The sequence below is a fragment of the Cibotium barometz genome, chromosome 20 (genome assembly GCF_041138505.1).
Source record: "Cibotium barometz isolate CiBa-2024 chromosome 20, ASM4113850v1, whole genome shotgun sequence".
Taxonomy (NCBI): domain Eukaryota; kingdom Viridiplantae; phylum Streptophyta; class Polypodiopsida; order Cyatheales; family Cibotiaceae; genus Cibotium; species Cibotium barometz.
This window is the reverse complement of record NC_141065.1, coordinates 28,426,697-28,442,937: the sequence shown is the minus strand read 5'-3', so window position 1 is coordinate 28,442,937 and position 16,241 is coordinate 28,426,697. Positions and strand designations below refer to the sequence as shown.

At 48.0% G+C, this 16,241-nt stretch overlaps 1 protein-coding gene across 1 annotated transcript in view; it reads left to right on the top strand.

Moving 5' to 3' along the window:
• The window catches only part of SAR1 (SUPPRESSOR OF AUXIN RESISTANCE1), a 140,351-nt gene that overhangs the window by 94,388 nt on the left and 29,722 nt on the right, over positions 1–16,241 (top strand). The window contains exons 23-24 of the mRNA XM_086814697.1: positions 6,246–6,390; positions 11,702–11,809. Coding sequence (XP_086670823.1) covers positions 6,246–6,390; positions 11,702–11,809 — 253 coding nt within the window. The remainder of the gene's footprint in view (positions 1–6,245; positions 6,391–11,701; positions 11,810–16,241) is intronic.

Sequence of the window (16,241 nt, the reverse complement as noted above, 5' to 3'; positions counted from 1 at the left end):
CGACTACAGACACTAGGCATACCTTCAGACATGATGTGGGGCATATACAGGCTATATGAGCAGGTCTTTGGGAGAGTTCGATGCCCAGGAGGCTTGTCCGACACAGTTGCTAGCACCATTGGTGTGAAGCAGGGGTGCCTGCTCTCCCCACACTCTTTGGGCTCTATATTGATGAGGTGGTCGATTACATCACACAGGGAGGAGGCTATGGGGTTGAGCTATCAGGTATTACTGTCCATGTTATGCTTTATGTTGATGACATCATCTTGGTATCCGACACGTAGGTTGGGCTTCAAAGACACCTTGTGGCTCTTGATGACTTCTGCGCACAGCAGGGGCTCACAGTGAACCTTGGGAAAACCAAGGTTATGATCTTCCACACCTCACCCGCAGTCAAGAGCCACACTACTCTCACATTAGCAGGAGGGCGGGTCGAGGTGGTGAGCTCTTATGTTTACCTTGGCATCACATTTACTAGCTCAGCTGGACGCTTCTCCATGGCTCAGGCAGTACGAGACAGAGTGACCTGGGGGTATGCAGCTCTTGGTGGCCTTGAGCGTCAGTGTCATCAGGCACATTTTCAAGAACCCTGCACGAAAGGGTGGCTCTTTAATACATTAGTGACACCAACCTTGATGTATGCAGCAGCGGTTTGGGCACCAGGGCTTGCAGCCTCCACATGGGTACAGGAGACCACAGATCTTGATGCTCTCGAGGATGATACGCAGCAAACCATCCATCCCGCACGACATTGTTCGAGCTGAGTTTGCTGCACCACCTATGGCAGTGGAGGCATTGTTCCAGACGATCTCCTTTATATACACAGGATGAGGGAGATGCCCACGGAGAGATTATCCCGCCGAGCTTTTGAGGCATCCAGACAGATGGCCGAGGCTGGACACACTGGATCTTGGTATGCACAGATGCTACAGTGGTTCTCACATCATGGGATAGACATTGAGTGGTTGCCACCTTTTCAGTATGATCAGTCTGCTCCACGGGGTTACCTCTCTCTCAATGAGAGGAACAGAGTGATGAGACAGGACATATGACAGCACTACATACAGGAGACATGGACAGCACTAGAGAGCCCACTATGGCACTACCACCGAAGATGCTGTATTACAGAGACCACTTTATGAGCATCTCAAGGGATGGGTTTATACATCGACCGCGGTACATGGATGTATACATGCCACAGCTCTCGCGTTGCTATTGGCCAGCTACGAGTCTCGTCACATCAGCTAGAGATAGAGGCTGGGAGAGCGGCACGGGTTCCCAGAGCTGAGCGGATATGCAGATTGTGCCGCGAGGAGGTGGAGACTGAGGATCACTTTGTATGTAGATGTAGAGTCCACCAGGGGGTCACAGATAGATATGCAGGATTGTTTGAGGAGCACTCTTCACTACATCGGTTGATGGAGGCCTCGGACAAGCGACAGCTTGGCAGACTACTACTAGAGCTTCATAGTTCTCGAGAGAGACTCCTCCAGACACCCGCTCCCACTAGGGGTGGGAGACAGTCCCAGCTCACAGATTTCTTCCAGAGAGCTATGCCAGTGCCAGCTGATGTACCACATGGGGTGACCGCACAGAGAGCAGAGGGATTGAGAGCCAGGAGGAGACCTAGACAGACTGGACATAGAGCACCCCGACTCCGTCACCGAGAGATAGCAGCTATCCGAATGAGACACCAGATGGAGACACAGGAGAGGCTAGCTCACTTTCATTCAGACTTAGGGTACATGCTCACGCCATTCACAGCCTTAGCATCGGCGATGTATGATATCTTATATCCCTCTTATGGCACTGGATGGAGTTAGACATAGATCTGCATAGCATGCTTGTACTACCCCTTCAGCATATAGAGATGCATCTTGCCTTAGCACTCCATCCACATCCCCACCTCCCTTTATATTGTTTGTATATGGGCTCCACCGATCCATGATGATTCACAGTTGTATCCAGACACATGCACACTTTTTCTTTTCTTTCTTTTCTTCCGATGATCGGAAGAACACAAGTGACTTTGGCCTCTCGTAGACGTTAATATATCTTTCTTTCTTTCTCTCTCTCTCTCTCTCTCTCTCTCTCTCAACTTTCACTATATATATTATATCTATCTATCACTATATATATATATATATATATATATATATATATTAACAGACGCCTCTAACACGCCTCTAACATCTCTAAAAAATACGAGTCTTCTGAGGCGCGTACCATACCCGCCTCCTACCAAACGCCTCTGACGCCTCTCACAACCTTGATCTTAAGAGTGGGTATCGTCAAGTGCGTGTAGTAGTGTCTGAGGATGTACACAAAACTGCTTTCAGGACAGCATTTGGGCTTTATGAGTATCTTGTTATGCCCTTTGGTCTTACAAATGCTCCGGCTACATTAAATAGAATGATGGATCGCATATTCTGTGGGTACAAGAAATTTAGAGGCGTCTTCTTTGATGACATCCTAGTCTTCTCGAAGACCGAAGAAGAGCATAAAGCTCATTTGGCTATTGTTTTTGAAAAACTCCGTAAGTATAAACTCTTCATAAATGCAAAGAAGAGTGAGTTCTTCTTGTCAGAGATACATTATCTTGGGAATATTGTGTCCAAAGATGAAGTGCGGATGGATCCTGCAAAAATTGATACAATTCGGAATTGGCCCGAATTGAGTTTGGTGCATGAGATCCGTAGTTTTCTCGGATTATGCTCTTACTATCGCAGGTTCATTCGGCACTTTGCATGGATTGCTTCTCCTTTCCATGATTTGACAAAGAAGAAGACCACATTCAAATGGACTAATGTACAGAGGGATGCATTCCTCAAATTGAAAGATGCAACTACTCATGGTACAATGTTGATCATTTCCGATTTGCAAAAGTCTTTTAGTGTGGAATGTGATGCATCTGGAAATTGCATAGGAGCTGTCCTAAATCAAGAGGGACATAACAGGGTAATGATGCAATTTGGACAATTGTGGACAGGTTTAGCAAGCAAGCTCACTTCTTGCCGGTCAAAAAGACCATCAAAGCTGAGTATATGGTTAAAATATATCTTGCACAAGTGTTCAAGGATCATGGAATGCCGAAGTCCATTGTCGGGGATAGAGATCCCAGGACTACAAGTCGCTTTTGGCGGGCCTTATTTGATAACACGAACACCAACTTGGACTTATCATCAGCTTTACACCCTCAAACGGATGGGCAAAGTGTGGCTGCAAATTCAGCCGTGTTGGATCTCTTGAATCTTATGTGGCGGATTAGAAGTCTTCTTAGGAGAAGTACTGATTGCTTGTAGAATTTGCATGCAACAACACGGTGCATGCATCTACGGGAAAGGCCTGGTTAGATTGTTTATGGTAAGATGGTTTTGCCACCCATCGTTCACACAAAGGATGAGATATTTGCAGCTGATGAGTATGTAAGAGACTTGGATATTGCAGGACAGCCATTGCAAGGTCACAAGACAAGTATAAAAAGGCTGCCGACAAGCATAGAAGGCAATTAGATGTTAAAGAGAATGATTAGGTATTGCTGAAATTTGAGAAAGCAAGACTTACAAAGAGGCATGGCAAAGAGGGTGCATATCCTAAGCTTGCAACCAGGTACCATGGGCCTTTTCGAGTGATCGAGAAGATCAATGAAGTGGATTTCAGATTGGCATTACCTAGTCATTGCAACATATATAATGCTTTCATGTGAGTCTCCTTCGCAAGTATGTAGGGCCGGAGCCTAGTGAAACGGTCATTGAGGACCACCAAAAGTGGATGAGCTTGAGGAGATCTTGGAGCCAGAGTAGATTGTGTATCACAAGGAATGCAAGCTTGCTGCAGGCAAAGTTGTTAGGCGTTACCTTGTAAAGTTTAAGAACTATCTTCCCATTCATGCTAAATGGATAGATGAAGAGTTCTTCAGAGATGGCCCGTATGTGTTTCAGACATATTTGGATGCTTTTCAGTTGCGGACAACTGTTTCGAAGCCGAGGGGATGTCACCATTTGGCCACCCAATTGGTCCACCCAGGCTTTCTCATCATGTATGTACATTGGACTGGTCTCCATGGCAGTTGTATTTACTAGGGATTGATGCCACTCATGTGATATTGTGGACTTGGCTTTCCGTTGGGACTTGTGCCTCTGCGAGTCTGCGTACATGCCCAGAAATGTCTGGTGGATTGGTGTACCATTAGGTTTGGTACCTCGTGTACTTGCCTCGAGCACGTCTATTTTGGTGTAGTGTCATGAACGGGGATTGTCCATATCAATGCTACATTGCATAGCATCTTTATGTGCGTGCTTGCAATTGAAATTGCATGCTGTTTTCATGCTTGCTTGACCAATGTGTAGTTCCAGGTAAGGGGACACCTGCCCTTGAGTGTGAAACTGTCTCTGACATGGTTATGTGGCATGTGACAGGTGGTAAGTATTGGTCATAAACCTAGCCTTAGGAGTTAACTCTAATTTATAAGTGAGTGTGTACACACCTCATTAAGTTTTGGGCGACCAAAACTCACTTATAAATTATGACTAGCCCGGTGTTCACACACACCGATGACTTGAGGTGGACAAAACCCAATGTCCACCACCTAGACCTTATCCCCTTTGTACAAAGGGAGTAACCAGCCATGGTTCCTCTTTAGCTTGCTCCACAAAGCACCTGCTTGCCACTCAGAGTGGACAACTCACCACCTCACTTCTCCTCTCTCTAGAGGTAGGCGCCTCCTTCATGAAGGCCTTTGGGCTGTATTTTTTGCACTTTCTCTTTCCCAACTCCATATCCAAGCTTGCTAAGGTGTTTTCCAAGCTTCCAAGAGTGTTTCCGAGCGTTAATCACTCTCCTACACACTCCAAATGATTGAAATTCAAAAAAACAGCTCTCTTTATTGTTGTAATTTTTGGTCTTTTTGCTGAAAACCCTAATTTCAGCCATCCTTTCTCAAGTTGAACCATAGGGGAAGCTTTCCCAGGGTTCCCTTCATCCTCTTGAAGACTTTTGTCGCGAAGAAATGCAACAAATTGAAGATCTCGTCGCTCCAAGGACTTCCATCGCGAAGACTTCCGTTGTCATCGTATCTACTTGCAATTGGTAAGCTTTTATGCTTAATTATGGAAGCAAGTAGTAGGAGGGAGGAACCGGATTACAAGATCACTTACCTTGTGTATTGTTCTCTTGTCCTACGTGCTCTCTTGCAGATTGTTGCTACCATGTGTTGGTGGAACAATAGAGAGCAGATGGTAGGGAACATGGGCACTTTAGAGGGTATTGTGAGTTACAAGTCTACATCGACAACCACTTGTCTGCAATATTGTATTGATATGCAGTGGTACGGAAATCTGGTCAGAAATGCCCTCCTGGAGGTTCAAAGAACAGAAGTTGCCAAAACTCGCCTAAGAGAGGAACTGCCCGACAGTGGAAAGCACCTTTCTAGGAAGATGATGAAGAGGAAATTAGTTAGTTAAAAGATGATCCGTCTATTAGTTAAAATAAAATACGAGCCAACAGGCTGAAATACATGCTCAAAACCTCCAAAGGAGGTAAAGACACTGGTGAGGGTAGTCCCCTACCTTGTTGGCTGCTATTGGAGGGAGCTACCTCATACAAGAAAGGGGAGGAGGGGGCGGGGGTTGGGTTGTGTGGAAGAGCCAAACTGGTGGTATGTAGTGACAAGTGGGGTCACGGGCATTGTCCAAGTGGAAGGAGTGCGGGAAGGAAGGCCTCTCGATGTGTCTGCATGCTGTCAAAATCTCCCTGGAGCTTCCCCCCCAGTGACCATGAAGGGTATGAATGATATTTGTCCATATTGCTCGGATGGATTCTGCGTTTCTTTTTATAAAAAAAATGAGGGGGGGGGGTTGTTTGAGGGAGCCATCAATGGCCTCACTGCACCGTGCCAGCCGCTAGATGTGCCATGCCGCAATGATGCTGATGATCTCCCACCTCTCACAAGTGCCGGGGGACTAGGCTACTACTGGTGGAGAGTCAGGGGTGGTGGGATAGACTCTATCCTGGACATCTTTGCCTTTTCAGGGTAAAAATTGCATGTACAGTGATGTGGCTTTGCAAATGCTAAAACAGTATATTAGTCAAATAAGGGCTTCGGGACTTTTTGTGACTTATTGTTCTTCTCTTGTAGGCAGAGCTGTAATTTTAGACTTGAGGATAAGACTTTTTTTTTTTGTTTTTGGTTTTCAGTGCTGATGTTTTGAGTGTCTTTGACCTTTCCTTTTTGTCTTTGATTCTAGAGCGTTGATAGGATCTGAAAGGAAGTTGCTGCTACTACCACCTTCTGAGCCAGAAAATTCAATTAAAGCAGCTAATAGCCCCGTAGATGTAATTACCAAAGATGCAATGAGCAATACGGCATGCAACTCCTTACAAGTCTGTCTTGTAAGTACCACTTGAATTCATGTCTTTTTAATTGATTGCTTCTTTTGTGATGTAAGATGAGTATAGTGTGAGAACAGAGTCAATGGCAAATTTAATGCTTTGTTGTGGACTGAAACCATGGCATGATACAAAGCCCAACTAAGTACTAAGGTCCATGTGCAAAGGTTTCAATTGGGTGTAAATTTGAATAGCTATCTCCATAAAGGTAACTGTATATGGTCGTCCATAAAGGTAACTGTATATGGTCGTGATTGCCACGGGCAAGCAGCAGCACTCCGCCACTCTCTTTAATAGAACTTTCAATTGTAAACTGTCTTTTGTGGGGAAACGTGCTTTGTTAGCTTCCTCAGGCTGATGGATCAATCACAAAAGGCCAATCTAGCATGGTGGAGCAGCACAGAGACAAACTTGCCGGTAGAGGTGGAGAAGTCCTGTGTACCCTTTTGTGCATACTGTTTGGAGGATGCGCAAGGTGTGGTATGAGGATAAGTCTAAGATTAATGCTTTTAGTGGTGGGGGTGGAACTGAATGGAAGCCTTTAAGCTACCCTTCTTTGTCGGAAGATGGAAAGAGAGAGCTGCTGAACCTGGCTGCATTTTGAAACCCAAGTTTGGGCCATGGGATTCAACAAAGGGTTACTCTGTTTTTGGGAAGAGAGAGAAATGAAATGAAATGTAATGTTATATTAACGTCTTCAAAAGGCCAAAGTGACCTATGAGACCAAAGTTACAACCATATGACATGTGATACACTATCTGGAAAAGAAAAGAAAGGACTGAAGGTAAGTATCTAGCCCTACAATACATCAGTAGGGAGCATCCGGAAGCAGCAACTAGGGAGAGTGGGAAGCTAATGCTACTAGTCAAAATGGGGTACATGAGTACATGGATACATGAATACATGAATATGGGGGAGTACAAAAGTGACAGTGAGTACAACAATATATGGCTGGAGTGGTAATCATCCTAGGAGCTCTAGCATGGGTCTCTGCCGGATGGCCTGGATATCTGCCATAGTGAGATGCCTGGTCGGACGAGCCCGATGCCTCGCAATGATGCTCTGAATCCTCCGGTGTAGGCACCGTCTCTGATGTAAGGATCCGCGAACCCTCGGGCGTCTGGATCTGCCCAACTAGATAGCTCTCTCAACTAGAGTCCCACGGGGTGCCCACTGTTGGGCTGTCGGCTGTGTCTCCTCCCGGGTAGTCCCTCTAAAGAAGTCAGTAATCTGTCTCTGTGTGGACTCCCTACCAGTCGGGCGTCTGCTCCTCATAATGGACTCTTTGAGCCTGCGGATCTCCAGGAGATAAAAACCCAAGCATCACTGATCACAACAGTCCATGACTCTAGACAGTGGTCCAAATCCCTCTCTGAAAAGGCAGTGGTAGCGCCCTCGAATCTCATAATATGCTGTGCAGTGAGTGACAGATGTAGTGCTCCTCCGTCTCTGGCTCTATCCAACAAATCTGACATATCCTGTCCCTTGGAGGTATGCCTCTAAATCTGCCTGTCTCTATCTCTAACTGATGTGAAGAGGTGCGGATCTACCCAATGGCGCACCTCAATCCATGAGACAGATGGGTTCGGGAGGGAGGTGACACAGGTTCGAAGCGAGAGAGAGAGTCAGCAGGCGGGAGAGGGGGGGGCGACTGAGAACAGAGAGTCAGCAGGGGGGAGAGGCAGGGGACCCAGGTTCGAAGAGAGAGGGAGGCGACAGGTTCGAAGCAGCAGGCGGGAGGGAGGCGACACGTTCGAAGCGAGAGAGAGAGAGTCAGCAGGCGGGAGAGGGGGGCGACTGAGAATAGAGAGTCAGCAGGCGGGAGAGGGAGGCGACCCAGGTTCGAAGAGAGCGAGGGAGGCGACAGAGGTTGCGGGGCGACTGAGAACAGAGAGTCAGCAAGCGGGAGAGGGAGGCGACCCGGGTTCGAAGCAGCAGGCGGGAGCGAGGCGACACAGGTTCGAAGCAGCAGGCGGGAGGGAGGCGACACAGGTTCGAAGCGAGAGAGAGTCAGCAGGCGGGAGGGAGGCGACACAGGTTCGAAGCGAGAGAGAGTCAGCAGGCGGGAGAGGGGGGGCGACTGAGAACAGAGAGTCAGCAGGCGGGAGAGGGAGGCGACCCAGGTTCGAAGAGAGAGGGAGGCGACAGAGGTTGCGAGGCGACTGAGAACAGAGAGTCAGCAGGCGGGAGAGGGAGGCGACCCATTTGAAGAGAGAGAGGGAGGCGACAGAGGTTGCGGGGCGACTGAGAACATAGAGTCAGCAGACGGGAGAGGGAGGCGACCCAGGTTCGAAGAGAGAGAGGGAGGCGACAGAGGTTCGAAGCAGCAGGCGGGAGGGAGGCGACCCAGGTTCGAAGAGAGAGAGGGAGGCGACAGAGGTCCGAAGCAGCAGGCGGGAGGGAGGCGACACAGGTTCGAAGTGAGAGAGAGTCAGCAGGCGGGAGAGGGGGGGCGACTGAGAACAGAGAGTCAGCAGGCGGGAGAGGGAGGCGACCCAGGTTTGAAGAGAGAGAGGGAGGCGACAGAGGTTGTGGGGCGACTGAGAACAGAGAGTCCGCAGGCGGGAGAGGGAGGCGACCCAGGTTCGAAGAGAGAGAGGGAGGCGACAGAGGTTCGAAGCAGCAGCAGGCAGGAGGGAGGCGACACAGGTTCGAAGAGAGAGAGAGTCAGCAGGCGGCGGGAGAAGGGGGGCGACTGAGAACAGAGAGTCAGTAGGCGGGAGAGGGAGGCGACACAGGTTCGAAGAGAGAGAGAGTCAGCAGGCGAGCAGGCGGGAGAGGGGGGGCGACTGAGAACAGAGAGTCAGCAGGCGGGAGAGGGAGGCGACCCAGGTTCGAAGAGAGAGAGGGAGGTGACAGAGGTTGCGGGGTGACTGAGAACAGAGAGTCAGCAGGCGGGAGACGGAGGCGACCTAGGTTCGAAGAGAGAGAGGGAGGCGACAGAGGTTCGAAGCAGTGGGCGGGAGGGAGGCGACACAGGTTCGAAGCGAGAGAGAGAGAGAGAGAGAGAGAGAGAGAGAGAGAGAGAGAGAGAGAGAGAGATTAACATCTGCGAAAGAGGCCAGTGGCCTATGAGACCAAAACATAGTACACAGTTGATGGTGTCTCATCAAAAGTAAGACAAAAAGGACTAAAAAAGTCCTAAAACAGTCCTAAACAGCTACGAAAGGAAAATACTCCTACTGAGGTACAACAAAAGTGTATAATATCTACAACTAGCATAAGACTGGTGTAATCTGCTCATCTCAGTATCTCTCTCATGGGGTGCTGTAAGATAGAGAAACTAAAGTGGCGGGCAGTCGTCTCCTGTGGCGGGTGAGTGAGAGAGAGAGAGAGAGAAAGAAAGAAAGAAAGATTTTATTAACGTCTTCCAAAAGACCGAACTCGGCCTATGAGACAAATCGGAGTACCTGTATGGGGTATCCTCTGTCATCCCAACAAAATGAAAAAGTACTGAACAAAAAAGCTGAATCTGGGTGTGCAGGGGATGGAGCTCTACTACTAGGAGAATGCAAAGCTATATGCATGGAGTATACAATCATGATATGCAACCTAGCTAGCTCCATCCTGTACCATACTGGGGGTATAAAATGGTATACATCACGGGATGATTACAAATTCTTGGAGCCACTGGTTATATGATGGGTGTACTATCAGATACGAGCACTAGGACCCCAGTGAGTCGTTTGAGACACCTCGATATGTTGCTTCAAGGGACCATTAGGTTTGAAATCCTCAAAAGACTCCTTGTCACGAGCCAACACCATAACCTTAGGAACAGCATGAGTTGAGGCAGTGACTACCTGGGCAACAGAAGTGGGAAAGCACGGATGGTGTGCACTTGTAGGACCAGCCAAAAGGATGCCCCAATGGGCTCCAGCAATGGCAAATAAGTATGAGGAACACCTGGGAATTTGAGTGTAATAGGGTAACGGTTCCAGTCGTCTTCTACAAGGTCGAAGTAGTTGGTGTAGGGTAGGAAGAAACCTTCCTTAGTTCCAAAGGGAAAGGACTACCCTTGAGCACTTCTAAGGCTGCCTCCTCTGCGTCAAAGTCTACTTGGAAGAATCCTCTCCCAAGTACATCTTGAAAATGGAGCGCGAAGTCGAAGGGCAACGCCGCTAGTGCCTAGTCACGGGCCATTATATTGGAGGGGTGAGAGTCAAAGATTTTCCCAATGAGAAAGACTCGTCTTGTGAAAACTAGATGGTTCGCTTGACTGGAGGGGATTGATTAGCCACGATGCTAATCGAAAAATGAGGCCTGTGTTCCGTTCTTAAGGCTTAAAAGAAAAAAATCTCACCTAATGTGAAGCAGAGGAGGGGGAAGGGGCGGTGGAAGGGGAGGCAATCAGGGGAGGGGTAGCGCAAAGAGGGGCAAGGGGAGGCATTGAAGCAGAGGGAGCCAAAGGGGCGCAACTCTGCTGCTTGAGGAAGGTACTTGAGAAGTGTAGTTTGTACCAAATATCCCTTAACGCACCTAAATGCCAGTTTTGGGTGAGACATGAGGTAATACTTGGCCATATTGTTTCCAAGCATGGCATTTCAATGAATGATAGCAAGGTTAAACTGATTGTTGAGCTCCCACTACCCACAAACTTCAAGGGTGTTCATCGATTCATGGGACATGTCGGTTACTACAGAAGATTTATAATCTTATATGCCAACATAGCTAGACCCTTGTATAGGCTACTTATCATCTTTGAATGGAAAGGTGAGTGTCAAAAAGCTTATGACACTCTCAAGAAAGCCAGCGAAGAGGAGGGAGGAGGGTTGAGCAGGCAGGCAGAGGAAAGAGGAGAGAGACAGAGGGGTGAGCACATAGGTGGAGGAAGGGGCAGTAAAGAGGAGGGTGTGGGGTGTGCGATTAGTAGGCGGGGGCAGGAGGGGTGAGCAGGTAGGCAGAGGAAGGGGCAGCGAAGAGGAGGGAGGGAGGGGTACGCGATCAGCAGGCAGGGGCAGGCAAGCGAAGGGCTAGGCAGGGTGGAGGAGGGAGGGAGGGGTGCACGATCAGCAGGCAGGGGCAGGGGCAGGCAAGCGAAGGGCTAGGCAGGGTGCAGGTCAGGGGTGTGGCCGAGGAGCGAGCAGTCGACCAGGCTGATTGACATCGATCCAACCATTTCACTTTACCGGGCAATCCCTCAATAGTTGAGCACATAGCAAACTATTCTTTCGCCTTTTAATAGTTGTAATTTTGAAAACCTATTACCTCTTTTTGCCAAATTGATCATGTATGTGATAGAGGAGAAGATACATACTATATGTATATTTGAAAACTTATTGCCTTTTTTTGCCAAATGTTTTACCTGATACAGGAGAAGTATGCAAAATTGCATTCCCGCCTACCTGTTGTTGTGGCAGAGACAATGTTGAGTATCGACAGATTGATGGAGCTTCCTGTCTGGCTTGTTGATATGCTGAAGGTATGCACACTTTCTGTTAACATTCTGAGACTTGCTGTTTTGTGTTATGTTAAGGTTCTACATGAATGGTACCACCGCTTTGCACCCCTTTGAAAGCAGTCAATGCTGTGAGACTCTTTTAGAAAAAAGTCTTTCTGCAATGAACAAGCCAAGGGATCTCTTTTTAAAGGAGTTAGTCAAAGGCGTTTTTTCGGACACTTGTGAATGGTAACTCCATTGTGGTTTTACTGGTAGCTACTACGTTAGAGCTTCACATCAGTACGAGGGTGTAAGCAGGGCCAGATACATTTGTGGCATCACCACCTTCTTGATGTGGCTCTGCCAGGAGTGTGTGTGTTGCCGGAGGGTCGTGAAGACATACAAGAATAAACTCTTAAACTCGAAATGGTAGATTAATAACAAACATGTTTTTTCAGATTGGATGTCCTATGCCTCCTCTCAGTAATACTTTGAGGATCTTCTTGTCAACAAAGCAATAGTGTTTAAGCACATGGGAAAGGAAGAATGGATCCTAGTACACCACTACACTTAGTACATAAAATCCCTCACACATGCTCCTTTGCAGAAAGAGGTTGTAGAGAACCCACTATTTGATAGAACCAGTGCCACAACATGCAAGCCACACATTTGTTCCCATCCAACTAGGTTCGCATCATTTGAGATGCGACATGAGATGCATGGGTCCACAATGGTGTGGGAAACTGAATGTCGTACTATTTTAGAATCATCAGCGTTTGCTACTATCTGCACACTCTTTCTCACATCCTTGAGGGATATGTAGACATTTTTACCTTTTCTTTTGCAAAAGGGGAAGGTTATTTCCATTGCTGCCATTATAAAAGTATTCAATCACAGAGAAGACTCAGAGGACAGCAGGATTTTTTTTTTGAATTTAACAAATATGTAGATTCGTGTACTCGCATGATTGGATCGCAAAGGCTGTATTCAATGTGAAAAGAGGATAAAATAATAATGTCACATGCCATGAGGATTGCGATCGGCCAGATCAGAGTCTCATCACATCGCTTGAGGGTGGAGACTAAGCGAGCAGAGTGCACTGCCAGAAAGAATAGGGTCTGCTGATTCTGTTTACTAAGGGTTGAGACAGAGGAGCACTATCTTTTCAGATGCCCAATGTACTATGAGATACGAGGGAGGTTTTATTGCCTCTTCAGGGAGGGATTTGTTTGAGCCACTGTGGAGGGTCATTGATTTTTCAGACCAGCGATGCGTGGGACTCTATTTGATTGAGCTGCGCTACCACAGAGATTGCCCATGCAGAGAGGCAGACCCCAGATACCTTGCAGCCTACCATCACAAGGTTCTTTCATCCGACCACTGACAGCACATGCGACATAAGTGCCACCCCCGCCTCCCGACCACTGACAGCACTTGTGACATAAGTGCCACCCTGCCTCCGAGCCGTATGAGCAATCGAGGTGCAGCAAGCTAGACGCCCAAGAACAACTGGTCCAAGGAGATGCTCCACCCACCAGTTTCAGGTCTGAGAGATCCCCAGAGATACATGAGTGCCTTTCCACAGGCAGTGGGTGTGGAGAGCCTCTATACCGTCATAGATGTTGAGGACCCACTTTGATCCCCTCACATTGTATCATTGTAGCATTGACCCGCCTTTTTCAGGGCTGTTGTTTTTTTCTCTCAGCTGTAGTTGGGCTTTTTTTCATGTTTTTTCCAAGATTCTGTCACTTCATGGACACATTGTAACACTTCTGGTCTCATAGACCCTTTGGTCTTTTGTAGATGTTAATAGACCTCACCCCCCTACCGGTGGAACATAGGAAAGCTGGGATGCTTCAGGTATGGAAGCTCGCAGGGCAGGAAAATGGGCCGTTTATCGTGATGACCGAGTCATCATCACGGATATACGCCCCACATGATGGTGCGGGGTCTATGAGAGCACAAATGCATTGAGGATGGGAGTATGGAATTGCAAAGGAACTCTATGGTCAGACACATGAGGCTTCAGAGAGACTTACACATATAGGGATATTATCTTCTACACAGAAACGCATCAAAGCCCTGAGAGAGGGCTACCCAAAGTGGAGGGTTACACATGGGAGTCAGCTTTCAGAGGACAAACATGCACCATTGGGGGTGGTGCGTGGCTCAGGAGGAGTGGCATGCTTGTTTCGCCCTCATTTGAGAGGCATGCGCACAGTGGCTAGGAATAGGCATGCATGTTGATAGAGAAAGGGGAGACTCCATATTATTTGCAGACATTGGAGAGTTCTCCCAACAAGGAGAGGTCCTCCTATTAGGAGACTTTAATGCACGGACAAAAGGGGAACAAGTGCAGACATACGACTTCTAGGGAGATGCCATTATGTTGTCAGAAATTGACTTGGCTGAGATGGGCCTCCAGAGGGCCAACCAGGATATGGGGAATGCAACACCATATGGTAGACACTTCTTGGAGATGGGGGCTATGCATGAGCTGGTTATATATAATGGGCTGTCCAAATGGCCGCAGTCGGACAGCCTTTCATCTTTTCCACATGGGGGAGGCACTAGTACGGTGGATTACCTCATGGGGTCTCCCGCTCTGATACCACACATCCCAGACTTCACCATCTCAGCTACTCCCTTACTAGCTGACCACGCATTACTTTCTTTCACGATCTCATGCCCCACCTTACCGCCCACACTCCCACCCCCTGCCACGACCGTCACTCGGATTCATTTTCATCATGATCTTGACCACATCTATGAGGACCACCTCTCCCGCCACATTTCAGATCTCGACTTATCCCTCCTCCCTATCTCCACCATTGCATCCCAGCTGTCCTCCATCATCCACGAGTCCGCCCATGCCAGCTTCCCCTACAACACATGCTCCACAACAAGTTTGCCAGTGGGATCCCAACCCCAGAATGGATGGTATGATGAAGAGTGCAAAACCACCAGGCTTCACCTCTTACGTGAGAGAGAACATGGGCTGATTTCAGCACATAAGATGCAATGCATCTTCCGCACACCCACTCACCGAAAGAAACGGGCATTTCTTGCCAAAGGAGAACAAGAGTTATAGCAGCTCTTTTTGAGCGAGGACAACTTAGAAGCTTGGCGCATTCTTGAAGAAAAAAGAGCTCCTACACCTATCTCAGATCCTAACCTTTGGGAAGCCTACGCATGACAACTGTATGATGTGCCAGACCAACCTATACCTCAAATGTCACACATTCCCCGGCCTACATCATCTTGTCTCTTTGATTCCCCCAATGTCACTAGCGCTCTTAAAAAGCTGCATAATGGGAGAGCAAAAGATCATGAGGATCTACGTGCGGAACATCTTGCCAGTCTTTCTAACAGAGCACTCTGTGAAGGCTTCCCACGCTCCTGGACTATCAACACCATTGTACCCATCCACAAAGCAGGAGACCCTGTGGACCCAGGTAACTACAAGACTATCATGATCGGTCACACAATGGCCAAGATCTATGGGGCAGTACTAGAGGACATGATGAGCTCTATGGCAGAGTGGATGGGAAATAGAGCATCAGGCGAGGTAGGCTTCATGAGGAACTTCTCCACGCTAGACCACATCTTTACTCTATGGGCTATCATAGAGGAGGCAAGGTCCTCAAACAGACATGTGTACTGCTGCTTTGTGGAGTTCCGCAAAGACTTTGACTCCGTCCCTCGAGCCTCAATCGCGTCTGATAGGATGCTTGCAGGAGCTCCAGTTCTCATATGAGATGATATGGAGTGTGATGGCACTATATGAGGCAGTACTCGGCCGAGCACGTGCACCGGGTGGGACCTTGGGAGATATATGTAGCACTATTGGGTTTAAGCAGGGCCACCTATTCTCACCTACACTCTTTGGCCTATACATTGATGAGATTGCAGTATTTGTGGATAGTTTCGGAGGTAGAGGTTCACCATTGGCTCAAATAGTAGTGCCCATATTGCTATATGCTAACGACATTGTCTTGATCTCAGATTCAGCTGAGGGTTTACAAAAACACTTACATGCATTGGACAGATTTTGCAGGGGGAGAGACCTTACGGTCAATTTGGGCAAAACCAAGGTTATGGTCTTCAACACATCTTATGCAGTCGCCTCACGATTTTCTTTCATATACAGAGATGTCCCAATGGAGATTGTGCAGGAGTCACTTTTACAGGCCCTTTGTTCTGCATGACCACAGTTGCCCATTGACCGACTTGCAAGGGAGCATGCCTCCCTAGCCCGTATGGAGAGACGGTGTTTCCAGGCACATTCCAAGAACCTTGCACTAAGTGTTGGCTCTTTGATACTCTAGTACGACCAATGGCTATGTATTGTGCAGCCTTTTGGGGGCCAGGCCTAGGGAAGGATCATTGGAGGAGCATAGAGAGGCTATAGGTGATGATGTTGTCATGCATGATCAGGAGTAAGCCATCTGTACCACATGACATTCTACATGCA